This window comes from Bubalus kerabau, chromosome 1, assembly GCF_029407905.1.
Source record: "Bubalus kerabau isolate K-KA32 ecotype Philippines breed swamp buffalo chromosome 1, PCC_UOA_SB_1v2, whole genome shotgun sequence".
In the NCBI taxonomy this organism is placed as follows: Eukaryota; Metazoa; Chordata; class Mammalia; order Artiodactyla; family Bovidae; genus Bubalus; species Bubalus kerabau.
The window spans coordinates 154331830-154353724 of NC_073624.1; the positions used below are offsets into that span (position 1 = coordinate 154331830).

Consider the following 21895-nt stretch of genomic DNA (forward strand, 5'->3'; position numbering starts at 1 on the left):
ATGCAGACTTGGAATTGGAATACTGAAATCTCATACTGGAGAGACATGGAATAAAAAACCCCTTCCACAGGGACACTGGTGTGATTCACTACCTACCTAGTGGCCACTAGGTGCCAAGGACAAAGCTGTGGGCTTTAAATATGTTAGCATTTCATTCCTGTAACATAAATAAAATGAGGATAAAATGTGACTCATGGGCTTATTTAATGAGGATTGACTAGTTAAAGTATCAATAACCTCAGATATGCTGATGACACCACCCTTATGGCAGAAAGTGAAGAACTAAAGAGCCTCTTGATGAAAGTGAAAGAGGAGAGTGAAAAAGTTGGTCTAAACCTCAACATTCAGAAAACTAACAGCATGGCTTCTGGTCCCATCACTTCATGGCAAATAGATGGGAAAATAGTGGAAACAGTGGCTGAATTTATTTTTCAGGGCCCCAAAATCACTGCAGATGGTGATTGCAGCCATGAAATTAAAAGACATTTACTCCTCGGAAGGAAAGTTATGACCAACCTAGACAGCATATTAAAAAGTAGAGACATTACTTTGTCAACAAAAGTCTGTCTAGTCAGGGCTGTGGTGTTTCCACTGGTCATGTATGGATGTGAGTTGGACTATAAAGAAAGCTGACCACCGAAGAATTGATGCTTTTGAACTGTGGTGTTGGAGAAGACTCTTGAGAGTCCCTTGGACTGCAAGGAGATCCAACCAGTCCATCCTAAAGGAGATCAGTCCTGGGTGTTCATTGGAAGGACTGATGTTGAAGCTGAAACTCCAGTACTTTGGCCACCTGATGCAGAGAGCTGACTCATTTGAAAAGACCCTGATGCTGGGAAAGATTGAGGGCAGGAGGAGAAGGGGATGACAGAGGATGAGATGGTTGGATGGCATCACCAACTCAATGGACATGGGTTTGGGTGGACTGCGAGAGTTGGTGATGGACAGGGAGGCCTGGCGTGCTATGGTTCATGGGGTCCCAAAAAGTCGGACACAACTGAGTGACTGAACTGAACTGAACTGACTAGTTAAGAGCCAGGTGGGAGGCTTTTAACAAATATGAGTTGTTACATTATTCTTAACACCTTTTGGAGGTGCTTAGTGTTTAGTGTATAGAAGAAGAAACAGAGTCTGAGATTGTGGCCTATCCAAGGTAATGCAGCTAGTTAAGTAGCAGCACCGGGATGCCGATTCATGACTAGAGTTCTTTCTATTCATGGAGCTTTCAGTACTGCAAATCTAAAATTAAGGATGCCTCACCTCCAAGTGGGGGCAGGCATCCTGAAATAACCTCCTTTCAATCTGACTACTGACAACACTCCCCCCATCCTCAAAATCTGTGAGCCAGACTATCTCAACTGCAAAGACAAACCTTCCATGTCTTGCAGTTTGGTAATTTTCTGCAGCTTCTGCTCAGAGAGCTGAATGTGTGTACATGTGGAGATCCTGCCAAGATATTATTTTTCTTTCTGGTACTCATCTCTATAGGGGTCTTGAACTTGATATGTTTTCATTTCCCTGATAATGGTGTCTTTTTCTATTGTAATTCCACACAATCGAAGTCTTGGGGGTACATATTACATACGATAGGCAAACTAAAAGTATGAAACTTTGTTCTTCATTTCGTTCAAAATCAAGATAATTGACTAAACGCAGTGCCTTCTCATTTTGGGTGGGCTCTTGCTTCAGTGGCATTTAAATCTGTTAACCTCTACATCCCTTCTCTTGTTTAGTGAAGACACAGACTGTTTTTGCTCTGGCTCTTCTAGTTTCCTGTTTTATGTTAGGTGGTCCCATGCTTCAAGAAGTCTCCTGACAGCCTGAGATGTAATGTCTTCCACTCAGGAGCACTTCTTAAATAAGTCTCTCCTCTCATTATGGGTGTTGTTTGCCGTGTCTGGCAGTGACTGCTTGCTGCTTTTAAGCCTTTTCCAGCCAATTTGAACCCTTCAGCATGGTTGACTTAACTCCCATCTCAAAAAGCTTCCAGTTTACTGCGAAGGTGGTCCAAACATATACATGGCTTATCAAGTTGGTGTTCTTAGTAAATTTGGAGACTTGGTCTTCATCTCTGTGAAATAGGAGCAAGTTGTGCTTTGTTTAGTTCTCCTGGGATTCAGTAATGTTGTTTAGTCTTTCAGTTATTTCCAACTCTTCTGCGACCCCATGGATTGTAGCCTGCCAGGCTCCTCAGATTTCCCAGGCAAGAATACTGGAGTTGGTTGCCATTTCCTTCTCCTTGACCCAGGAATCAAACCCATTTCTCCTGCTTGGCAGGCGGATTCTTTACTGCTGAGCCACCCGGGATGCTCTGTGATGTTAAGATCATGGAATAAAACAAGCTAATGGCAGTTTTGTCCGACATGCTGTGAGTGGTTGAATGCTTCATGGTGGTAACTCTCCTTAATGTTTGTTTGCTCTGAAGTGGAATTCTACAGAAGATAAAAGGGAGCCAATATTCCTCTTTCTGCTGGCTGTAATGCTCTTCTGGGACCTTTGACATGGCATCATGAGATAGTTCTAGATCTTTCAGCTAGGAAGACTCATTTTGAGGCCAAAACATGATGATAGCTATCTGGCATTTGTTGATCAAGAATATCCACATTGTCATGTGCATATTTAAGAATTCCATGGCCTCCATGTTGAAGGTCCTTATTCCTGGTGCAGAATGTGGTCCAGACTGTCCTTAAGAAGATGTACTATGCAGGGCAGGCCTCTGGAGTCTTAGTTTCCTCATATAAAGCATGAAGGATTTTGACTGAGTCCCTGCTAAATTTAATCCTTTGTAACCTATGAGGAAAGAACTCAGTTTCCACACTGAAAGCTCAGGCTTTCTGCTGCATATATAATGGAGGTCTTGAATTATTCTGATATGTATAAGATGGGTAAAAGGGATAGGTTTTCAGGTGAGCACCATGGGCCTAGGGGTCAGCATGAACATATAATGCAGAAGCAGCTGCTGATGGTGAGCAGCTGAGTGAAGTCCCTAGATTCTCCAGTCTCTCTGGAGAATCCTTAATCTCTGCTTGGAAGCAGGACTTAATTTGTTACATGAGAAGATAGGTGGCTCTTATGTTCAGAAGGGAGAGGTTACCATATTGAACTTACAGCCCTTTAGTTTTTAGTCTGTATCTTCCTGAGTCAAAATTATTTTATTGGAATCAGCTATTTTTTTTCTGTCTTTTCTCCCCATTTTAATCTTCCAGTAATGAAGTTACTGAAGGATAGTGAATACAGGATATTATATTGTTAGCAATTGGTCCCCACTGGATAGGAAAGGGTTGAGAGATGACTTGAAAAATTGAGGGTGCCAGGGTGCAATGTGACTTGTTTTATAGGTGGAGCCATATGAAAGTGCAGTTGTATAGTTCTACGATGGTCAGAGTAATTTTAACCGTTTTAACGTAATACTGAAGATGCAAGTTGGCCACCATATTCTTATTCTCAATTAGGAATCACAACCACTCCACCCCTACCTCCACCCCCTAGGACACCTCTCATTCCAGGATGTCTTGACTGTATGTGGAAGAATGAAGGTTTGCAAGGCAAAAAGGATCAAGGCTGTAGCCTTGTAATGAGCTGGAATTTCTACTGAGCAGTTGAGGATGGGCTCCTTTTGTGGGAAAGCATCATGTATTGTGGCCCACTGCTGACTGGTCACTGGTTTGTCTTACTGGTTTTGGAATTAGTTGCCAGTCCTGCCTTCACTGCTACCTGTAAAAATAGGTTTCAAAAACTCAGTGCTTGGAGCAGTGAGAAAGCCCTCTGACCTCCCAGTCAGAAATTTTGGGGTCAAATTTCAGTTCAGCCTCCTAATATTTGGGCATACATTAGGTAAATAATAATAATAAAAGTAAGTAAAAGAATGCTTAAGGGAACACCTCTGCCAGCAGAATGGGGTTGATTGCCAGGGGCTCCCTGGAGGACAGTCTTGGAAGCTCTGGCCACCCGTCATTGCCCTGTCGCCTTCGAGTCGGCTCTGTTCAGAGTTCGGAGGACATTTTATACATGGTGGTAATAGGATGGGGTTGGCGGTCTGGGGAGGTTTTCTTGTCCAGCCCTATTTGTTCCAGCACCCTGCAGGTTGAATGCTGGTAAGTGCATCTGCTGTGTCTTGTGAGGTAATGTGCATAACAGGGTATTTGAGGAGGGTAGGGCAGCCAAGGAGAGGGAGCAGGAGAGCCGAAGGGCAGCTGTTGGGAAGGCCCCTGAGTGGGAGGCTGATTGCTGTGATTATATCAGCATGCTCTGACGTTGGGGTTTTTTTTTTTTTGGACATCTGAATCCGGCTAATTTCAGTCCAATTTCCCTTGTGCTGGGATTAGTCTCCATCATGCTAAGTGTACCAAGAAAGGGGAGCTGTTGGCAGAGTCCCTGAAGCCAAGTCCCGAAGCTGACTTGATCAGGGAAACAGCCGCAAATGGGACTTTCTTGTGTGCAGAGCGCGTGTTTCAAGTTGCGGAAGCAATCATCGGATCAGTGGCGCAGGGCTGTGAGCAGCTGGGTGATTTCCGTTGGCCACATTGTTTCTGTTGCATTTTGATTTCCAGGTGTCCTACATAGGCCAGGACTGCAGAGAGATCCCAGAGCACCTCGGCAGGGACTGTGGACACTTTGCAAAGAGGCTTGATCTGAGCTTTAACCTTCTGAGGTATGTAACCTTCATGAGACAGACCAGGCCTGGGAGACCCAGGCCCCATGGTGAAGGCCTGCAGATAAAAGCCAGACAGCCCAGGTCTCCAAAGGGACCCCAAAGGTGTGACTCTGCTTCACGAGGTCCTCTGGCTCCCCTCTTGCACCCACAAAACAGCGAGTGTCTTCTGGCCCACGTGTGTCCCTACCAGGGGGCTGTCAGTGTCACTTTGTTCTTTTCCTTCCTCCCTGATGCCCGTGCGTCACACTAGAAAACTCTTGGAGAGGAAGAGAGAGAGAACCAGCAGGTGAGTTGGGGGCATTTAGGGATGCTTTTGTGGGTGACCCCATCACGCAAAGATTTGCTGAATCCCAGGTAGAGTGTGTGTGTTCTTCTTCTTCTTTTTTTTCTTCTTTGCCTTTTTATGAATTGAAACTTCAAATATTTGTGATGATGATTTCTCCCAGATGGTATTTCAAAGTAATTCCAATGCTGTTGGCATGGGGTAGGTGGGAGGGAAGCTCAAACAACTGTTCCAGACTTGGCAGAGAAGGTAAGTGTGATTGTCTATATTATTCCAATGGAGAAAACAGTTATTTCTTCCTGAAAGGTTCTGAATTGTGACTGGTCTGGGGACTCGGGGGAAGGTGCTGGGAGGTTCTAGGAAAGCAGATATCAGTGGGATAAATGGGCAGGGATCTGGGTGGTGGCTTTTCCTAAGGAGGTGGCTCCACTCAGAGCTTTCTCCTAAGTGTTCCTTGAGAGCCGTGCTATCCTCTGATGGAACAGACTGTCTCCAGGTGGACGGAGAGATGAGGAGCTGGAGTCCCACCCCAGGGCTCTGGTACTTTACTTCCTCCACAGTGTGGAGTCTCTTCTCTTCAAGGCAGGACACTCGGGCATTACAGATTCCAGCGAAGATGGACAAAGCTTGGGGCTTGAAGGCACCAGAGGGTGGAAGGGACTTTAAGCGAAGCCAGCAGAGCTTCATGGGCTGGTGCTTAGGAGCTCACGGCTGTGCTGAGATACATCGTCTCCACAGAAGGGGCATCCAGGGAATTGTGTTGGAAGGGAGTGGGCACAGTGTGCTCCCTGACTCTCAAGGGGTTTGTGGGCTTCTGAGAAGATGTGGAAACGGAAAAGTCACAGAATAATACAGAGTGATAAGAGGGTGCCAAATAAACTCTGACTTTGAACAAATGAAAGATTTGGTCTGTCCCCCCTTCCCAAGAAGGGGACAGAATAGAGTCTCAACGGATGGTGCCTGAGACACGTGTGCACCTAAACAGCTCCCCAGAGTAGGCCTGGGCAGAGGCTTCTTCCCATGTGACTGGCCTCTGGGTGTTTGGGGCTCTTGACTCAGGCAGTGGCTGCCTTGCTGCTGGGAGCCCGGATGTGGGTTTGAGGAGGCTGGGCCCTGGGAGGGGGTGTGAGCAGCCACAGGTCATGGGACTAGGCTGTCAGGTCTGGGGAAACAGAGCTGTCTTTGTCACATTATGGTGCCCTGCCTCTCTGATGAGAAGGGGTTCTTGGCTCTGAGAGGCTGGATCTTTAAGGATTTATCATAGGAAATGATGGGGTCTGGAGGCAGGGAAATTTTGTGAGAAGGAGATAGGTTAAAAAAAAGAGAGAGGAATTAAGACTTTTGTTAACTTTTTGTTGAGAGGAGAAGAGTTTTTGTAAGTGTCGAATTTGAGGAATGATCCCTCAAAAGATCTGGTCAGGAACCTGTTCTTGCTTGTGCTGTGGTCAATGTGTGAGTTGAAGCTGGCTTGGGGCAGGGATGAGCCATGGAGGGGTGAGGTCTCATGGAAGTGTTTATATTAGAACTTGGGTAAGCTGGAAGGAGTTACAGACCAGAATGCAGAAGAGTAACTCTGACTTGATGTGGTTATGGTGAGATTGACTCATCTTGGATGGTCTTATTTACCTAACTTGGGGGTTAGGTAAATAAGGGGAGGTGGCACTGTTTCTCTTGGGTGTCAGAGGAAGATGTAAGTTTATGCAGGTCCTTTGCCTTCAGTTGGATAAAAATTCAAAGATGGTTTAGATGCTTGTCTAATTCCTCTTTGGGGAGAGAAAGGGAGAAGGGAAGAGAAAGATCATGAACTTACCTACCACACAAGTGGGAATGTGATTCCTACCAGGCTGAAGGGATCGTCATATCCAGAGGAAATACTGCAGATCCCTGTCCCACCTTTTGTAAAAGGTTTCTTCCCAGCCCCATCTTGTCATTTCCACGGGATTTGGCAGGGAGCATATCACCCTATATTTGCTCTGCACCTGGATTTACCGTAGCTGGTGGTTCTAACTCTCTGCTCTGTCTTCTGCTCTCCCTCTTGGCAGCCTATCTGGTCCCACTCTTGACACCCCCTTCATCTTCCTTGAAGCTCAGTACAACATTACTGTGTATTATGCCAGTTCAAAGTGTACTGGGAGAGGTAGGGTGGTAATTTTGCGTGCAGCGGGAGATGCTGGGATAGTGTTGTTCCTGAAGTCTTCTGGGTACTCCCTTGCCCTGGGGAGTTTCTCCCTGGCTGTTCCTCTCATCAGGATCAGGCCTCCTGCATGTGACCTGGTGCCCCTCTTTCCCAGCCACTTTCTCTGCTTTCCATGTCCCTTATCTTCTTTCCAGGGCTACCCTCAGAAACACAAAATTCTTCTCACTTTGTTATGTTTGGAAGACTCACCCCCCTTCTTCTTACAGGACATCTCTGCCGGCTTCCTTATCTCATCCAGAGAGTCATGTCAGGGTGTTGCCTTAAATGGAGCCATAGCTGCTAATACAAATTTTGCTACTCCCATAAATAACAGAATCAGCTGCAATCTGTTTGTGCTTTAGGCTGAAGCTTGTTTTTAGGCAAGGAGTTCTGCTTATTCATTTACAAATATTTAATAGTACACATGGCACAATTTTTAGAAGGAACAAACCTGTAACCAATGAAAAGAAACTCTCCCTTACATATATGTCCTTTGCTTCCTGGTTCCCACCTGCACTGGTAACTATTGGTAGTTGATCTTTGTCATCCTCCAGAGTTAGTCCATGCATATACTAACATGAGAATTTCTCGTGGGACTAGATTCGTATTACTTCTTGCCAAGATGTTAGTTAAAAGAGAGGCACTAGGCTTCAGTTAACCACTCATGATCAGGACATCCTTCTCTGTTGTCTTGCTGTTAATTCAAAGCCATTCACCATCATCATTGTTAATTTTGTTCACGAAAGTGATGTTTCTGCTGATTTGCTCTATGGCTACCCATTCGTGCTGGAGGGGAGGGTGGTTATGGATTTATAAGCTCTGAAACATTATTTTTTTCTTCCCATTACACCTCAGGGTCTTCTCTCCTGCATTAGCTATGAATCCATCCCTCCCTCGATTGGGTTGTACAGTAGTAGACTGGTTACTTCTCTATGCAAAAAGTCTTGGAAATTGAGGCTGTCTTGCTTCTGTGACTCTGTCCTGGGAGGATGAAAGTCCCTGGACCAAGTATGTTCCTTGACAGGTTGGAAAGAGAAGCAAGACAAAGGTCCAAATAAAATTCCTTGCTCCCTTAAAAGACTCAGACATACCTAGTCTCTCAACTTGGATCTCATTCTTCCTGTTATGACTAGATGAGACCCAGGTGAGCCACAAAGACAATGCACTGGGACCAGCTCTCTGGACACGATTCCCAGGGGTAGGTAGGATCCTGCCATCTCCCCTGTAATGGCCACAGAGGGTTTAGGAAGCTTATTAGGTAACAGCCAAGAGGAGTGAAGTTGTGTCCCTTGCACTTGGATGTGTTAATGATCATGTATCCATCCATGTTTATATCTACATGAGAGTGTACTTTAGATTTTATTTTTTGAAGACAGTCTGCTAAGTAATAAAATTATGATTGGTATAGAAATCTTGGGAAAACCAGAAGGGTATGACAGAAACCCTCTTTCAAATTTTCGTTGATAATCTTACCACCCAGGAAGCTCCACTGTTAACATTTTATTGTCTTGGGTGTTTCATGATGCCAAATATCTTTTAAATGATGCTGTTGCTTACATTGTGTTGGAAGCATATTCCCATCTCAATAAATACTGCATTACATGTTTTAATGGTTTCTCATTTCTTCAGTTCAGTTGCTCAGTTGTGTCTGACTCTTTGTGACCCCATGGACTGCAGCTCACCAGGCTTCCCTGTCCATCACCAACTCCTGGAGCTTGCTCAAACTCATGTCCATTGAGTTGGTGATGCCATCCAACCATCTCATCCTCTGTCATCCCTTTCTCCTCCCACCTTCAATCTTCCCCGGCATCAGGGTCTTTTCCAATGAGTCAGTTCTTCACATCAGGTGGCCAAAGTATTGGAGCTTCAATTTCAGCATCAGTCCTTCTAATTCTTATTTCTTATTGTTGGACATTTAAATTGTTTCCAGATTTTTACTGTTATAAATCTCTCTTATAAATTGCCTTGTGATACTCACTGATGAATATCTCTGATTAGTTGTTTGGGGCAAATTCCTGGGGATAGAATAGTCAGAAGGCCTTGATGCAGATGGCAAGTTGCCCCTGAGAGGTGATACCAATCTATGCTACCAGGAATATTTGAATATTCATTGTCCCAAACTCTTCCTTTAACTCTTTTTTTTTTGTTGGTTTTTTCCTTTTGAGGTTTTCATATTTTACTTCTCTGATCAATACAGAGAATCCTCTGCCATCACCAGTGCTGGTTCCTTTGTCAAGGATGACAGTGATGACTGGGGAGTTGGGCAGCTCCAGTAAAATCGTGGCTCTGTTCTTCCCACCAGGCAGAGAGGTGGACACTGGGTGCACTGGCAGATCTTTGAGGATGAACATACCACCACATCGATGCCTGTTTACTAACAGCTGGGCAGAACTGGGCCTGTGAGCTTGCTTCCCAGTTGGGAGAATGGGCAGTGTAATGAAAAGAACCAAGGCTTCGTGGTCAGACCGTCCTGTCTTGAAATCTTATGACTGTCTTTCACTAGTTGTTTAACTGCTCTTGGGCTAGTTACAAAAATATTGAATGTATAACTGTATAAAGTGGCGGTTTAGTCACTCAGTCATGTCTGAGTCTTTGCGACCTATGGACAGTAGCCGCCTGGCTCCTCTGTCCATGGAATTCTCCAGGCAGGAATACTGGACTGGGTAGCCATTCCCTTCTCCAGGGGATGTTCCTGACCAAGCGATTGAACTTGGGTCTCCTGCACTGCAGGCAGATTATTTACCGTCTGAGTTACCAGGGAAGCCAACTGTGTATAAAGTGCTTAACACAATTAATAGGTCTTAAGTAAGCATAGCCAGGGTTTGTTCTTAAATATGGCACTAGTGAAGCTAAAAACCAACCCTTGACTATCCATAAGGGCGATTTCACTCTCTGATAGTCATTGGGATTCCTCACAAACATTCAAGATTTCCTCTTTCTGCATGTGGTATGTTTGCACACCTTTGTACCCTTTGGTATGACCAATGGGCAGAAACTTTAAGAGCCAGCACATAATTTGCAACTTTCTCTTCTGCTTGCTATGATTGTCAGTCTTGGGTTCTGACCATAAATGGCCAGAATCCATTGCTGATCTATGTTGGACATAGATTGTAAAGGAGAAATTTGTGTCATAAGACAGAATATGTAATACAGCATAGCCTAGCCTCTTCTAACTGGTACAAATACCTTGGTTTGCCAACTGTCTGACATTGCATAGGCTAAACCCACTTTATCTTACACACATTTATCATCATTCTCAACTAGAAGCATTCCTTTGTTCAAATTACAGTAGGAATGAGTAAGGGAGAGTTCCCTGCCTAGACTCTTAGGAGAACAGCTCAAAGGGCATGTTCTGTTGGTATTGGGTCTTCATCAAACTATTTCTTGCCATCAGGGGCCTTGTTCATATTTGTTTTCAAATCCCAAATATAGTGGTCTTACTTGGGGAGCTCACTGATATTGGAGTGGGGGTGGCAACAGAGCTCTTGTTGGTGAGACTTGAGAAGAAGAGATGATGATGGGAAAGACGAGGTTTAATAAGAGAAACTGTTGGTGAATTTTCACAATAGTTCTAGGGTCTTGATAACCCTTGAGTGATGAAAGGAGGCAGGGTCTACATATTAGAAGCCGTGTTCTCTCTGAGCTGGGCAATGCTATGAAAAGTAACCCACCCCCCACCCCCCTGCCTTTTTTTTTTTTTTTTGGTTCTAAAAATATCATTGGCCAGTCTAGTGTCTCTAATTGCCAGCTGAACATATAGTCAAAAGGTGAAGTGGAAAACGAGCTGGCAGGTAATATTTAATGTCTCAGTAGCAAGACTGCAAGACTTATATTTCTTGATTTATGGCACTTTCTGAAGTAAGCTTTGTGACTGTGCACGCAAGCTTAGTTGCTCAGTTGTGTCCAGCTCTTTGTGACCCTTAGGACTGCAGCCTACCAGGTCCCTCTGGTACCTGGGATTTTTCAGGCAAGAATCCTGGAGTGGGTTGCCATATCTTCCTCCAGGGGATCTTCCCGAACCAGGGATCGAACCTCCATCTCCTGTGTCTCTTGCAGGCAGATTGTTTACTCTCTGAGCCAGTGGGGAAGCCCTTTGTGACTGTGTTATTACCAAAAACAGCTTCAAGTCAAACAGGGAGGGAGGGAAGATGGTGAGGGGAGGGGTAGCAGGCCACTGCAAAAGAGGTTTATATGGTACTTTCCTGCCTCTCTCCCCACAAAATTTTCAGATTTCCACCCATTGGCCAGAAAATGGGGGTATTGAGCCATAGAGTATAAGACCAAGCTGGGAAAGTGGTGGGCAATTGGTGAGAGTTGTCTGAGAGGACATGGGGCTTTCCTGAGGTTCAGCTTTCTTAGACATGGTGCACCTCTGTGCAAATATGACTTGCAGTGTGGTTTAGAAAGGGCTTTCATAAACCTTGTCTCCATACAGGGTTGCCTCCAGGATGAGAAATTCCTAGACATTTTAAGTGAAAGCCTTTTATTTCTCATTTCACCCATTTAACTCCTTCAGAATCTTGTGTTTATTTTTATTTTTTTCTTATTTTTTTAGCCTTACGTTGTGGCATGTAGGATCTTAGTTCCCAGACCAGGGATTGAATCTGTACCCCCTGCTCTGAAAGTGTGGCATCTTAACCACTGGACCAGAAACCCAAAATCTTGGGTTTCCTTTCTTGGTAAAGTTTCTCCCCCTAAGCTGTTTGGAGCTTGGGCCCCGCCTGCTCCTCCCCCCTCTCCCTCTGCCCTGCTCTGTTCTGAGGTCATCATTATGCACGTGGTGATGCTGCTCTGTGCTATCAGGGTGGCTGCTGGAGGCAGTGGTGATTTGAGGGAATAGGTGCCGGGAGAAACAGGTGAGCTTAACCCTTTCTGACTCTCTACTCACTGGTCTTGCATCTTCTAAACCATGAGGTTCTATCACATTGATGGGGTAAGCATTTAGTGGGTGAGGCCTGGAGTAAGGCCTCACCTTACTTTGGGTGAGGCCAAAGTAAGACAGCTTTGGACAAAAGAGCCTTCCCTCTGCCATGCCGGCTGCACTGTGTCGAGGAGGACCTTTGGGTCCTGTCAGAGAGAGCTTGGGAACGGCTCACTTCATGAGAGAAAGCAGCCCCGAGATAAGTACCCAGAGGTGACTAGCTAGGTTGTGCAAAGGAGTCCAGGGACAAGGGCTCAAATAAGTGATACCAGTCATCATGTTTATTTTCTTATTAACACAGGACCGGTGTCATGGAGTACATGCTACATGCTACGTAAGGCTGGGCAGAACACCTACTGGGTGTCAGCTCATTCAGTCTTTGCACCAGCCTTTTATATATGGAGCCACTGAGGCCCAGATAAAGGAGGAAATCTCCCTCAGACCACACTGATGGTTAAATGGGAGAGCTGGGATTAAATGGCTCCTGTGGTTTGACTTCAGCTTTACAGTTATTCTAGATTGCTTCTCATGATTTAAATCAGTGTTTTCTTTGAAGATGGGCAGTCATTTTTCCCCCCTGGAGGGGGGTTTGTTTTTTAAAATCACAAATGACCTGTAGAATTCACAGTAGCAGGATCAGAGTGGCTCCTACAGCTCCAGGTTGGAGCCCAAAGAAGCCTTAGAGCTGTGTCTGTTACATTTCCTTCTCTCTCCAGTTTATCCCAAGCCTTCCTGATGTACAAAGACCTTGTGAGGCCTGGGTCGGCTGGGAGTTGAGGGTTCCCAGAGACCTCATCCCTTTTATCGCCACCACCTCCCTCCCACCCTGGGTGTGCCTTAGATGGCCATGGCCACTGTCAGGGGAAGAAGTGGCTTAGCGTTTGCCGTGGCTCTGCTGTCGCAGCCTCGGGATGAAGAACCTTGAGACAGATGACTGTGTACATGACTTTTGGTTCTGAAGGGAAAAGAAGGTGTGTGTGTGTGTGTGTGTGTGTGCGCGCGCGCGTGTGCACGCGTGTATGCGCGCTTGGACTTGCACTCACTTGCATGCACACACCCAACTCGTGAAAAGCCTTGTTCCTCTTGTCTCCTCAGGGACTGCCGTGTTGGTGATTTCAGCTGTTCCTGCCCCTTTATGATGAAAGGGGAGCGATTACGCTTTTTTTGCTGGGTGTCTGTGTTTAGTTGCAGGGATGTGATAACTACAAGCGCTCCCTGGCCGAGACTTTCCCCATAAAAGCCCTCTTCTGTCCCAGCTGCTTTCTCTTCGCCTTTGCACTCTCACCCTCATCAGTGCTGCAGCACAAGGTTGCTCAGGGTTTTAAACGAGGGAGAGACATACACACATGCTCAGGTTTCGTTTTAGAGTTTAAAGAAAAAGACACCTCCTCCTCCAGACCCATCATTATGGGGATCAGCTATGTGCCCCCCACCTTTGCACCACCTCCCTTAAGCTCCTCTCTGAGTTTATACAGAACCCAATTTTTCAGTCTCCTGGGTGTCTGCTTTTTCTCTGATTCTGAAGAAATAAGAGACGGGTAGAGCAGGGAAGACCGACAAAAGAGCTTTTTTTTTTTTAAATCCCTGAACCATTTTTGAGATAAAGCAAGACTTACTAAAAACAATTGGAGAGGAGGGTGGGGAGAGGGGGAGTTAACCCCCGCACACGGCCTGTATTCTGCAGCTGGAGAAGTGTTTTAAGAAAATGCACCATTGTTAAAACTTTTTTTTTTTTCTCCTGATGGATTTATTTATAAGGTAGAGAAATATTTTCCCCATAATTGGGTAACTCTTAATAGTAGCAATTGCATATTTATCAGTGTGAGGGGCTGTTATTAATGTAACTGTCAGACCCAAACACATTTCTGCATTAAATCCATTTAGTATGTGCATTATTCGGGCTCGAATGTCACCGGGACATCAAAGCCCCGTAGGCATGGAGAGCTCAGTGCCCTGCTGTGGCTGAGGAACAGGCCCTTGATCAATAAATGTAACATGTTAATGCAGAGCAAATAGAATAAAAGATTTCTTTGACAAGACATGAAAAATCACCTTGTGGCAGCTGGCATGTGATGCTGTTTCTGGGGAGACACTAGCAAAGTTGATCTGACAAGTAAAGAGGAGAGATGATGGTTGTAAGGTGCTTTTGTTTCAAACTTCTTTCTTGACCTGTCAGGTTTTGAAGGCGCCTCAATGGCTCTTTTTTGTCATGTGAAAATTGTAGTCCTAGGTAGTTATGAAGCAGTTATCTCTTCTCAAATTGTGAATGCTGCTGTTTAATTGATTCACTTAGCATTTGAAACTGTCACGCATTAATAATTGCGAAATCCTGTAGATACTGCGCGAGTGTGTCATGCTTAAATGTGTAGTTATCAGAAAATTAATATCCTTAATGAACCGGTGCTTTCAAACTAACATTGCATGAAATCTCTTTTGCCCTTTCATTTGCCAAAGCCACATCCGCCAGTTTGCCGAGAATCACCTCTCGACAGTTTGGTTTCTTGATGCCCGACAAATGCCAGCTTTGCTGTGGGTACATCGCATGCTCAATGACAATAAATATAGTAATTATACTGGAGTTAGTAATTAACATAATTGTAGTCAATTACGACAAATACAGTGCAGAGCTAAATAAATGAGAGGGGAGAAATTAGCAAGCTAATTGATTTATCTGTACTTGGCTTTCTATTACAACTGGCAGGGCTGTTTTTCTTGGGGTGGGGGGAGAGGAGGGGCAGAAATCCCCACAAGGATTGTTTACAAATAACTGATTTTGTTTTGAAGTTGCTTTGTCTTTTGACTTATTATGCATCACCCACCCCCCAACTCTGCTTACAAGGAGAATAAAAGGAAAGAAAAAGAGAATTTAAATGCCAAGGGAACATTTTGTGAATTTAGCTACATCCAGCCGAATGCTGCAGCTAAGGGGAGACAGGATTTAGCTTTTGCTAAGTCTTGAGGGGTTGTGTTTTCTTCTCGGCTATTGTCCTGGTAAAAGAAAGTTTGAGTGTGTGTGTGTGTATGTGTGTGTGCATGCACGAAATCTTGTCTCAATCAATGATGTGGTACTTTCCTGGAGGATACATTTGGGGATTATATGTGTGTGTTAATTTGCTGTGTTTTGTGCTGCTGGCTTGGGGTAGGAGGAGGTGGACATATTTCACTTGGTTTAAACCCACTCGCTCTTGTTATGCTGTTTTCTTTGGGTACTCAGGGAAGGGACAGGGAAGGATCGGCCAGTGTTTCTGGAGAGGCTAGGGGAGGGGCTCCAGCAAGGACCCACTTTCTCCTTTCCACATTTCAAGGTTGGCCGGGATCCTGGGCTGTTGCACTCCTGAGGTTGCCTGGAAAGTTGTGGGGTTTCAGCGCGCGTGTGTTTCGAGCTGGTTTATTCTGTGCGGCCCGGAGCCCTGGATAATGATGTTGATCATGCGTCTCTGTTCTTCGTTCACCTCTTTTAACAAGACTGCTGTTTGTGCCTCTCAGGGAAAACCTGTGCGTGTTTTAAGGCTTGGGGTCACATCTCAGCCCTGCTTTTTTTTTTTCTTGCAACTTTTAGAAACAAGATTTTTTCCCTCTACTTTTTGATACAGGAAGGGGACTAGCAACCAGAGATTTTTAAAGGTTGGTAGTGCTTAAAATCTCACCTTGGTCTCACCCAAGGTTAAAATTGAGTGTTGTCAGGACATGGTGGTTCAAGTATTCAGCATCAGTTGTAACCTTATCAAAGCCCTGTTAATCCCCTGAAAATGAAGCAGTTTAATAAATTAAAACTGTTTCAAAGCCTTTTACTTTGCTCTTCTTGAAGATTCCACTGGATACGTTCTGAATCTGATAGTAATGGGACTCAGAGGCAGCAGTTTTATTTGTATGTAGATGGTACATGTAATCATGTGTGACCTTGTGTGGAATTCAGTCTTTCTGTTGCAGTAAGATGCTGCCTGTATTTTGGAACACCAGAATGTACTCGGACACTGCTTAGTGTGGTCATTCTTCATGTGCACTTCATTCGGAAATCAGTATCTGATGTGAAATATTTATATACAAGGACTCATTTGAATTATTTAATGTTTGCCAGCATAATGGCCTTCCTGATGAAGTCTCAAATTATTTTACTAAATGCATGGACCTTTGGAGCAGAAAAGACTTTCACAGTTAGAGGTGGGGGGCGATACTTGGAGTTTGAGCGTGATTTAGTTTGGTATATGTTCAAGAGAAATTGATGATTTCTCTGTGTGGCTTTGTTTACCAAAAATAGATAATTTCCAGATATTGTATACCTCCAGAGAGAGCTGTGAGCACCTCTGAGAAGCAGTGAGGTGAGAGAAAATGGGTGAAGAAAAACCCTTTTGCTGTTGACCACTGTCAAAATGGGGGCATCTGTAGTGGTGTTGCTGTCTGTAGTCTGTACTCAGCTGCTGGTTTTTATACTCCGTCTTTTCTCCTTTTCCAAACTCAGATGTACAGCAGATGTGAGTGGAGCAAGAACGTAGGATGGTGGCAAAGGAAGCCTCTTTCCATTTTTATTATTTTACAATTAAAGTTGCCCTAATTGGAGCTAACTTTTTTTGCCCTTGTGCTGCTAAAGAAATAACAGCACAGGGCATAATTTAGATGAATTCTTTCCAAACAGAACACTGTTTGCAAAAGCTCCATTTTTCCAAGACACTCTTTAGTTTCACCGAGGCAGACTCCCATCTAGATGTTTAAACATGTGAGTTTTGAGGTGCCTTGTTCCTCAGAAATTCTAATTAGTTTTTATATTTGTTCTGCAGCAGCTCTGATGATTGGATCTGCTGAAAAGCATTTTTGTGGGGTTGATGGGACAGGAAGCAAGAGGGGATAAAGTCAAGAGCCTTTCCTGTCAGTCCACCTTGAGAAGCTGAAGGAGGGGGCACTTGCCTGCTTGGCTGTCAGTCTTCGGGGTGTGTTGGAATTGCCTGGTGGAGTGCAAATTTTATTTCAGGGACTTATTTTTCAGAATGAATTTCTTGTCCTTTCTAAGTGCATCACCATGGTAGCTCACCTCCTCTGGATTCGAAACCTCCCAAGAGCAGGCAGTGATGAAGACTCGGAGGGTGGGCCTGGGAAGGCAGGCTGTCTTCATCAGTGCTGACAGCTGAATCGTGAGTCTGTCCTGGTGGCTCTTGTGAATTCTCCCCAAATGCCTGAGCTGAAATCATATCACAGAAAGCTAACCTTCCTTCCAGTTGTAATTGGATGTAGCAAACCAGCACCCTGAATTCTGTTCTTGGAGGCTGGGCTCAGGTAGGGAAAGTCAGGCTGACCTGGGGTATAGAAAAACAGAGGCCACCAGTGACTCCTGAAGGTCATTCTGTCCGGTGTCCTGCCTCTGCGGGGCACTGCATTTTTTCCAGTCCACTGTGAGACACCCCGGAAGAATGACTGTAGAGGTAAATTTAACGATGTAGTGGATGGTTTTTCTTATCTTCTTCCTCTTTAGCTGGTGGGTGGAAGTCAGGCCTGGGGTACATGTTCTGGAGAATGCCAGTACGGTTGCAGTGGCCTTTCTAGCTGCCATGTACGACTGGATTCCTCCATGGATGCACTTGAGGGCCAAGTGACTTCCAAGGTCTTTGAATGGCTCTGACAGCCATGACCTAGATGGTCATGTAGCTGAGTGGAGGTAGGGACTACTCAGGATAGCAAGGGTTCCCCAGAGCTGTCTGGAGATGTCTGCAAGGGCTGAGGACTTGGGTCATTGTTCTTAGGAAGTCCCTTCTGCTCATTATAGGTCTGTAAATATTCAGGGCATACCGGGTTCCCCAGCACCTGGAACTTAGAGATGTGGTACTTCCTGTGGCAAACGCTCTCATGTTCAGTGTGGAGAGAAGACTAATTCAGGTGAAGTTATTAGAACAATGCAGGGCCACAGCCAAACCTACCAGCAACTTTGAGAACTTAAGCAGAGTTACTGCATCCACTGTTGGGAAGTTTGTTGACAGTGAGATAGAGAGCTGGTGGAGGGCAGCCCATTCCCTGGCTGAGTGGGCCCTGAGTGTCGGCCCTGACATGCATACGTGGCTATTACCCTGTTAGGAGAGTAATGGTTAATGCAGTTCTTCTAGATGACGGCTACTGCTTCACACCCAGCGAGGTCCTGCAGCTTGTCCAGAAGGCTTGGAACCACAGCTTGAAACCTCATCTTTCAGAAATCCTTATATTTATTATTGTTTTTCCTTGTGTCATTGTTTATGAAGGGCTGGCACATGGGGTGCATTCTCCCCTGGGAGAGCTTGCAAGGTATTGTTTCTGTGAATGCCTTGGGGCTTGTGTAGTAACTCTGCCCCCTCTCCATGGAGTGTGAACTTTTCCAGAATGAGTTCGCAGCTTCTCATTCAGGGGTGCCCAGAGCAGGGTCCTGCACATGGTAGGTGCCCCTCTATTGGAAGATGCCTTCTGATCTGGGAATTCCTCACTTGTTATAGTGGACGTTTAAAAACATGATACTAGTCTAAAAAGATAGCAATAACTACCATTCATCTATGGCTTCATCTGATTACCTTTTTTTTTTTCTTTTTAAAAATCTTATTGGGGTAGAGTTGCTTTACAATGTTGTGTTAGTTTCTGCTGTGCAGCAGTGAATCAGTCATACATATGCATACATCCCCTCATTTTTGGATTTCCTTCCCATGTAGGTCACCAAAGAGCATTGAGCAGAGTTCCCTGTGCTATACAATAGGTTCTGATTAGTTACCTGTTTTATATGTAGTAGTGTATACATTGGAGAAGGAAATGGCAACCCACTCCAGTGTTCTTGCCTGGAGAATCCCAGGGACGAGGGAGCCTGGTGGGCTGCCGTCTACGGGGTCGCACAGAGTCGGACATGACTGAAGTGACTTAGCAGTGTATACATGTCAATCCCAATCTCCCAGTTCATCCCACTTCCCCTTCCCTTCTTTGGTGTCCTACATTTGTTCTCTGTGTCTGTCTCTCTTTCTACTTTACAAGTAAGTTTGCCTGGTTACTTCTTAAGTCCTCATGGCAAGCTAGGTGTTCTTCACCTTTTAAAGTCAGGAAATGTGAGTGTGCTGAATTCAAGGGATTTCCCCACAGTACACAGCTGGTCAGGGAGGAGCCAAGGTCTAAATGCAGTTTTGTGCAACCACGAAGCCTACCTCCTTGGTTCCCACATTGTGCTGGATTCCACTGTGTTTCCCACAATTCCAATAGATTGTCGTCTTTGAGATCTTTGCCTGGTGAGCTGGTGTAGGTTGGTAACTAAATGGTAGAGAAGCAGAAAATTGTCTTCCAGGCCCATGAACAGGGGACAGCTCTCCCCGTGTTCTCGCTTCAAGATTGTTGCTGGTTTTTCTTCCCAAACTTATATTTGGGAATTTTTATCATATTATATTTATTATTATATTATTATTATTATATATTATATAATATTATTATATTATATATATTATATGTTATTATTATTATATTATCATATTTCACGGTAGGTTAACCTTTAGGCAGTGAATCTTTACATCAGATGCTAGTATTTTAGAAGTCTAGAAAATTGGGTTGGGTTAACTTGCCCTGTTCCTTTAGGAAGGTCAACAGCAACAAAAATAGAGCAAACTTCACTGTGCTCTAATAAGGGGGCTCTGAGGATTCACGGTGGCACCCCACTCCAGTACTCTTGCCTGGAAAATCCCATGGATGGAGGAGCCTGGTGGGCTGCAGTCCATGGGGTCGCTAGGAGTCGGACACGACTGAAAGACTTCACTTTCACTTTTCACTTTCCACTTTCATGCACTGGAGAAGGAAATGGCAACCCACTGCAGTGTTCTTGCGTGGAGAGTCCCAGGGACGGGGGAGCCTGGTGGGCTGCCGTCTCTGGGGTCGCACAGAGTCGGACACGACTGAAGTGACTTAGCAGCTTAGCAGCTGAGGGTTGAGCCTCCGTAGTTTTTGGATTCCTCTCAGGTGTGAGTCCTGTTGCTGCTGCTGTTCATCCAACCTTTCAGGAAGCATGAGTCTCTGTTTTCGTCTCAGTTACAGGCAAAGCATACTGTTCACTTTTTTCCTCAGGAAATCTCTGAGTTGCACAGGAGATCACTTATATGGATGCAAATGCTTTGTCGATTACTAAATACTACACAACTATGGTGCATTTTTTCCCCAGTTTTATTGACATATGATTGATACCACATCGCATTAGGTGACAGTCTACAACACAATGACTTGATAAATGTGTATATGGCAAAATGATTACCACAACAAGTTAACATCATATAATGTATTGCATGATGCATTATTGTCATTGTAATTTTTAAATTTTGAAGGAGAAACTGAAATTTTGCTAGTTTGAAGCTCAGAATCTTTGTTGGAGACCACAAAGTCAGGGGACTTTTGGCTGGAGCTGATTTGGTGGAAAAACCATGAAATCATGAGACAGGATACCTAACTATTAGTCTTCACTCCATCACAGATGATCTGTGACCTACTGAGCAAATCATTTAATCTGTGTTGTGACTTTCCAGACAGGGGATAATGGTACTCACCTATTAGAGGTGTGAAGATCAAATGAAATACTGAATGTAAGAAGAGTTTTGCTCCTGTGGGTTGTGGACCAAGAGAGCAATTATCCCTGGAGTTGTTAATTTCATTTTTGATACTTCTGTTTTCTTCAGCCGAATCATCTTGGAGAGTATTTCGCTTGGGTTCATGTGTCATTTGCTATTTGTGACTCTTGTACAAATCAAAAGGGAGATCGTAGTCCTGTGGTGTATTTCGTTGCCAGGAGCATGTGACTATTTTCCATATCCCTAAGTTTATCCTATCTGATTTTCTTCTTTTAGTAAAAGTTTGCCTTGTCTGTTATTTCTGATCTGCATTGATCACTTCTATTGTAACTAGCAGTTTCTGTGTTAGCTTTTTTTTTTTTTTTTACAAAAAGGGCTTCTTAGAAGCCTTGTCCCAGAAGTAATTGTAACATTAGATGGTGCATGTTTAGACAGCGCTGAGGGAGATAAAAAGTGGAGATCTGAGATTGATCTACTATTAAGAGAAGACTGTGCTTCTGAAATATAAACTAGTCAGATGATAGAGAAGGTGAGGAAATGAGGAAAGGAGCATGGGCCAGGCAATCTAGAGAGCAACTGCTCTGGATTTAGCAAAGAGATTTCTGTTGCCTGGACAAAAGCATTTTTGTCAGTTTTGTCTGCAAACTGTGTCATGTTGAGCTGTCCACTATTCAGCCATTCCGTCCTCCCACATACACAAGTACCAATGATGTAACATCAGCTAAGTTATTTAGTGCTTACTGTTCTATCTCACTAAACCTTCCCAACTTTATGATTAAAAAAACAACAACTGTTTACAAGTAAACCAAGGCTTAGACTGATCAAGTACCTCCCGCAGTGTCATATAGTAAGAGTGGAAGTGGCATTGACCTGGACTACCTTTATAACAGTCCTCCTCTCATCCTGTGGTGCCTGTGCTGTGCTTCATAGACCCACATACCACGAGAGGGACAGAGATAGGTTGGTTTAATCCAGTGGTTTTTAAGAATGATTTTTCTAGTGGCAGGATCCTTGTTCCACAAAAATTTATATAGACTGTTATGAAGTAAAATGGTTTTAGTATTTTTTAAAGTGAGCTGCTCAGATGAACCCTGGGTTTGATATTGAGGTGAGAGACAGAATGCAATCTTATAGTTACCACAGTGTTCAGATTATTCCTGCATTTGGTTCAGAGTGTGCACGCTCAAAATACTAATTCACTCAGTAAGTAGTTGAAAATGGTAACAATTTTCTTTCCCCCTTAAATTTCACCTTGCAAATAACAGGAAATTTTTTAACTAGACAATTGTAGGAAGAAACTTGGAGATTTGTATAAAATGAATTA

At 44.3% G+C, this 21895-nt stretch overlaps 1 protein-coding gene across 11 annotated transcripts in view; it reads left to right on the top strand.

Moving 5' to 3' along the window:
* The window catches only part of LOC129620872 (leucine-rich melanocyte differentiation-associated protein-like), a 226982-nt gene that overhangs the window by 2281 nt on the left and 202806 nt on the right, over positions 1–21895 (top strand). For 8 of the 11 annotated variants that reach the window (XR_008698827.1, XM_055536657.1, XM_055536685.1 and 5 more), the window contains exons 2-3: positions 4551–4651; positions 4905–4940. Coding sequence is in view for 10 of the 11 variants with exons in the window: in XM_055536657.1 (XP_055392632.1) it covers positions 4551–4651; positions 4905–4940 (137 nt within the window). In the remaining variant the exon portion in view is untranslated. The remainder of the gene's footprint in view (positions 1–4550; positions 4652–4904; positions 4941–21895) is intronic. The other 3 variants (XM_055536695.1, XM_055536714.1, XM_055536704.1) reach the window with 1 other exon arrangement.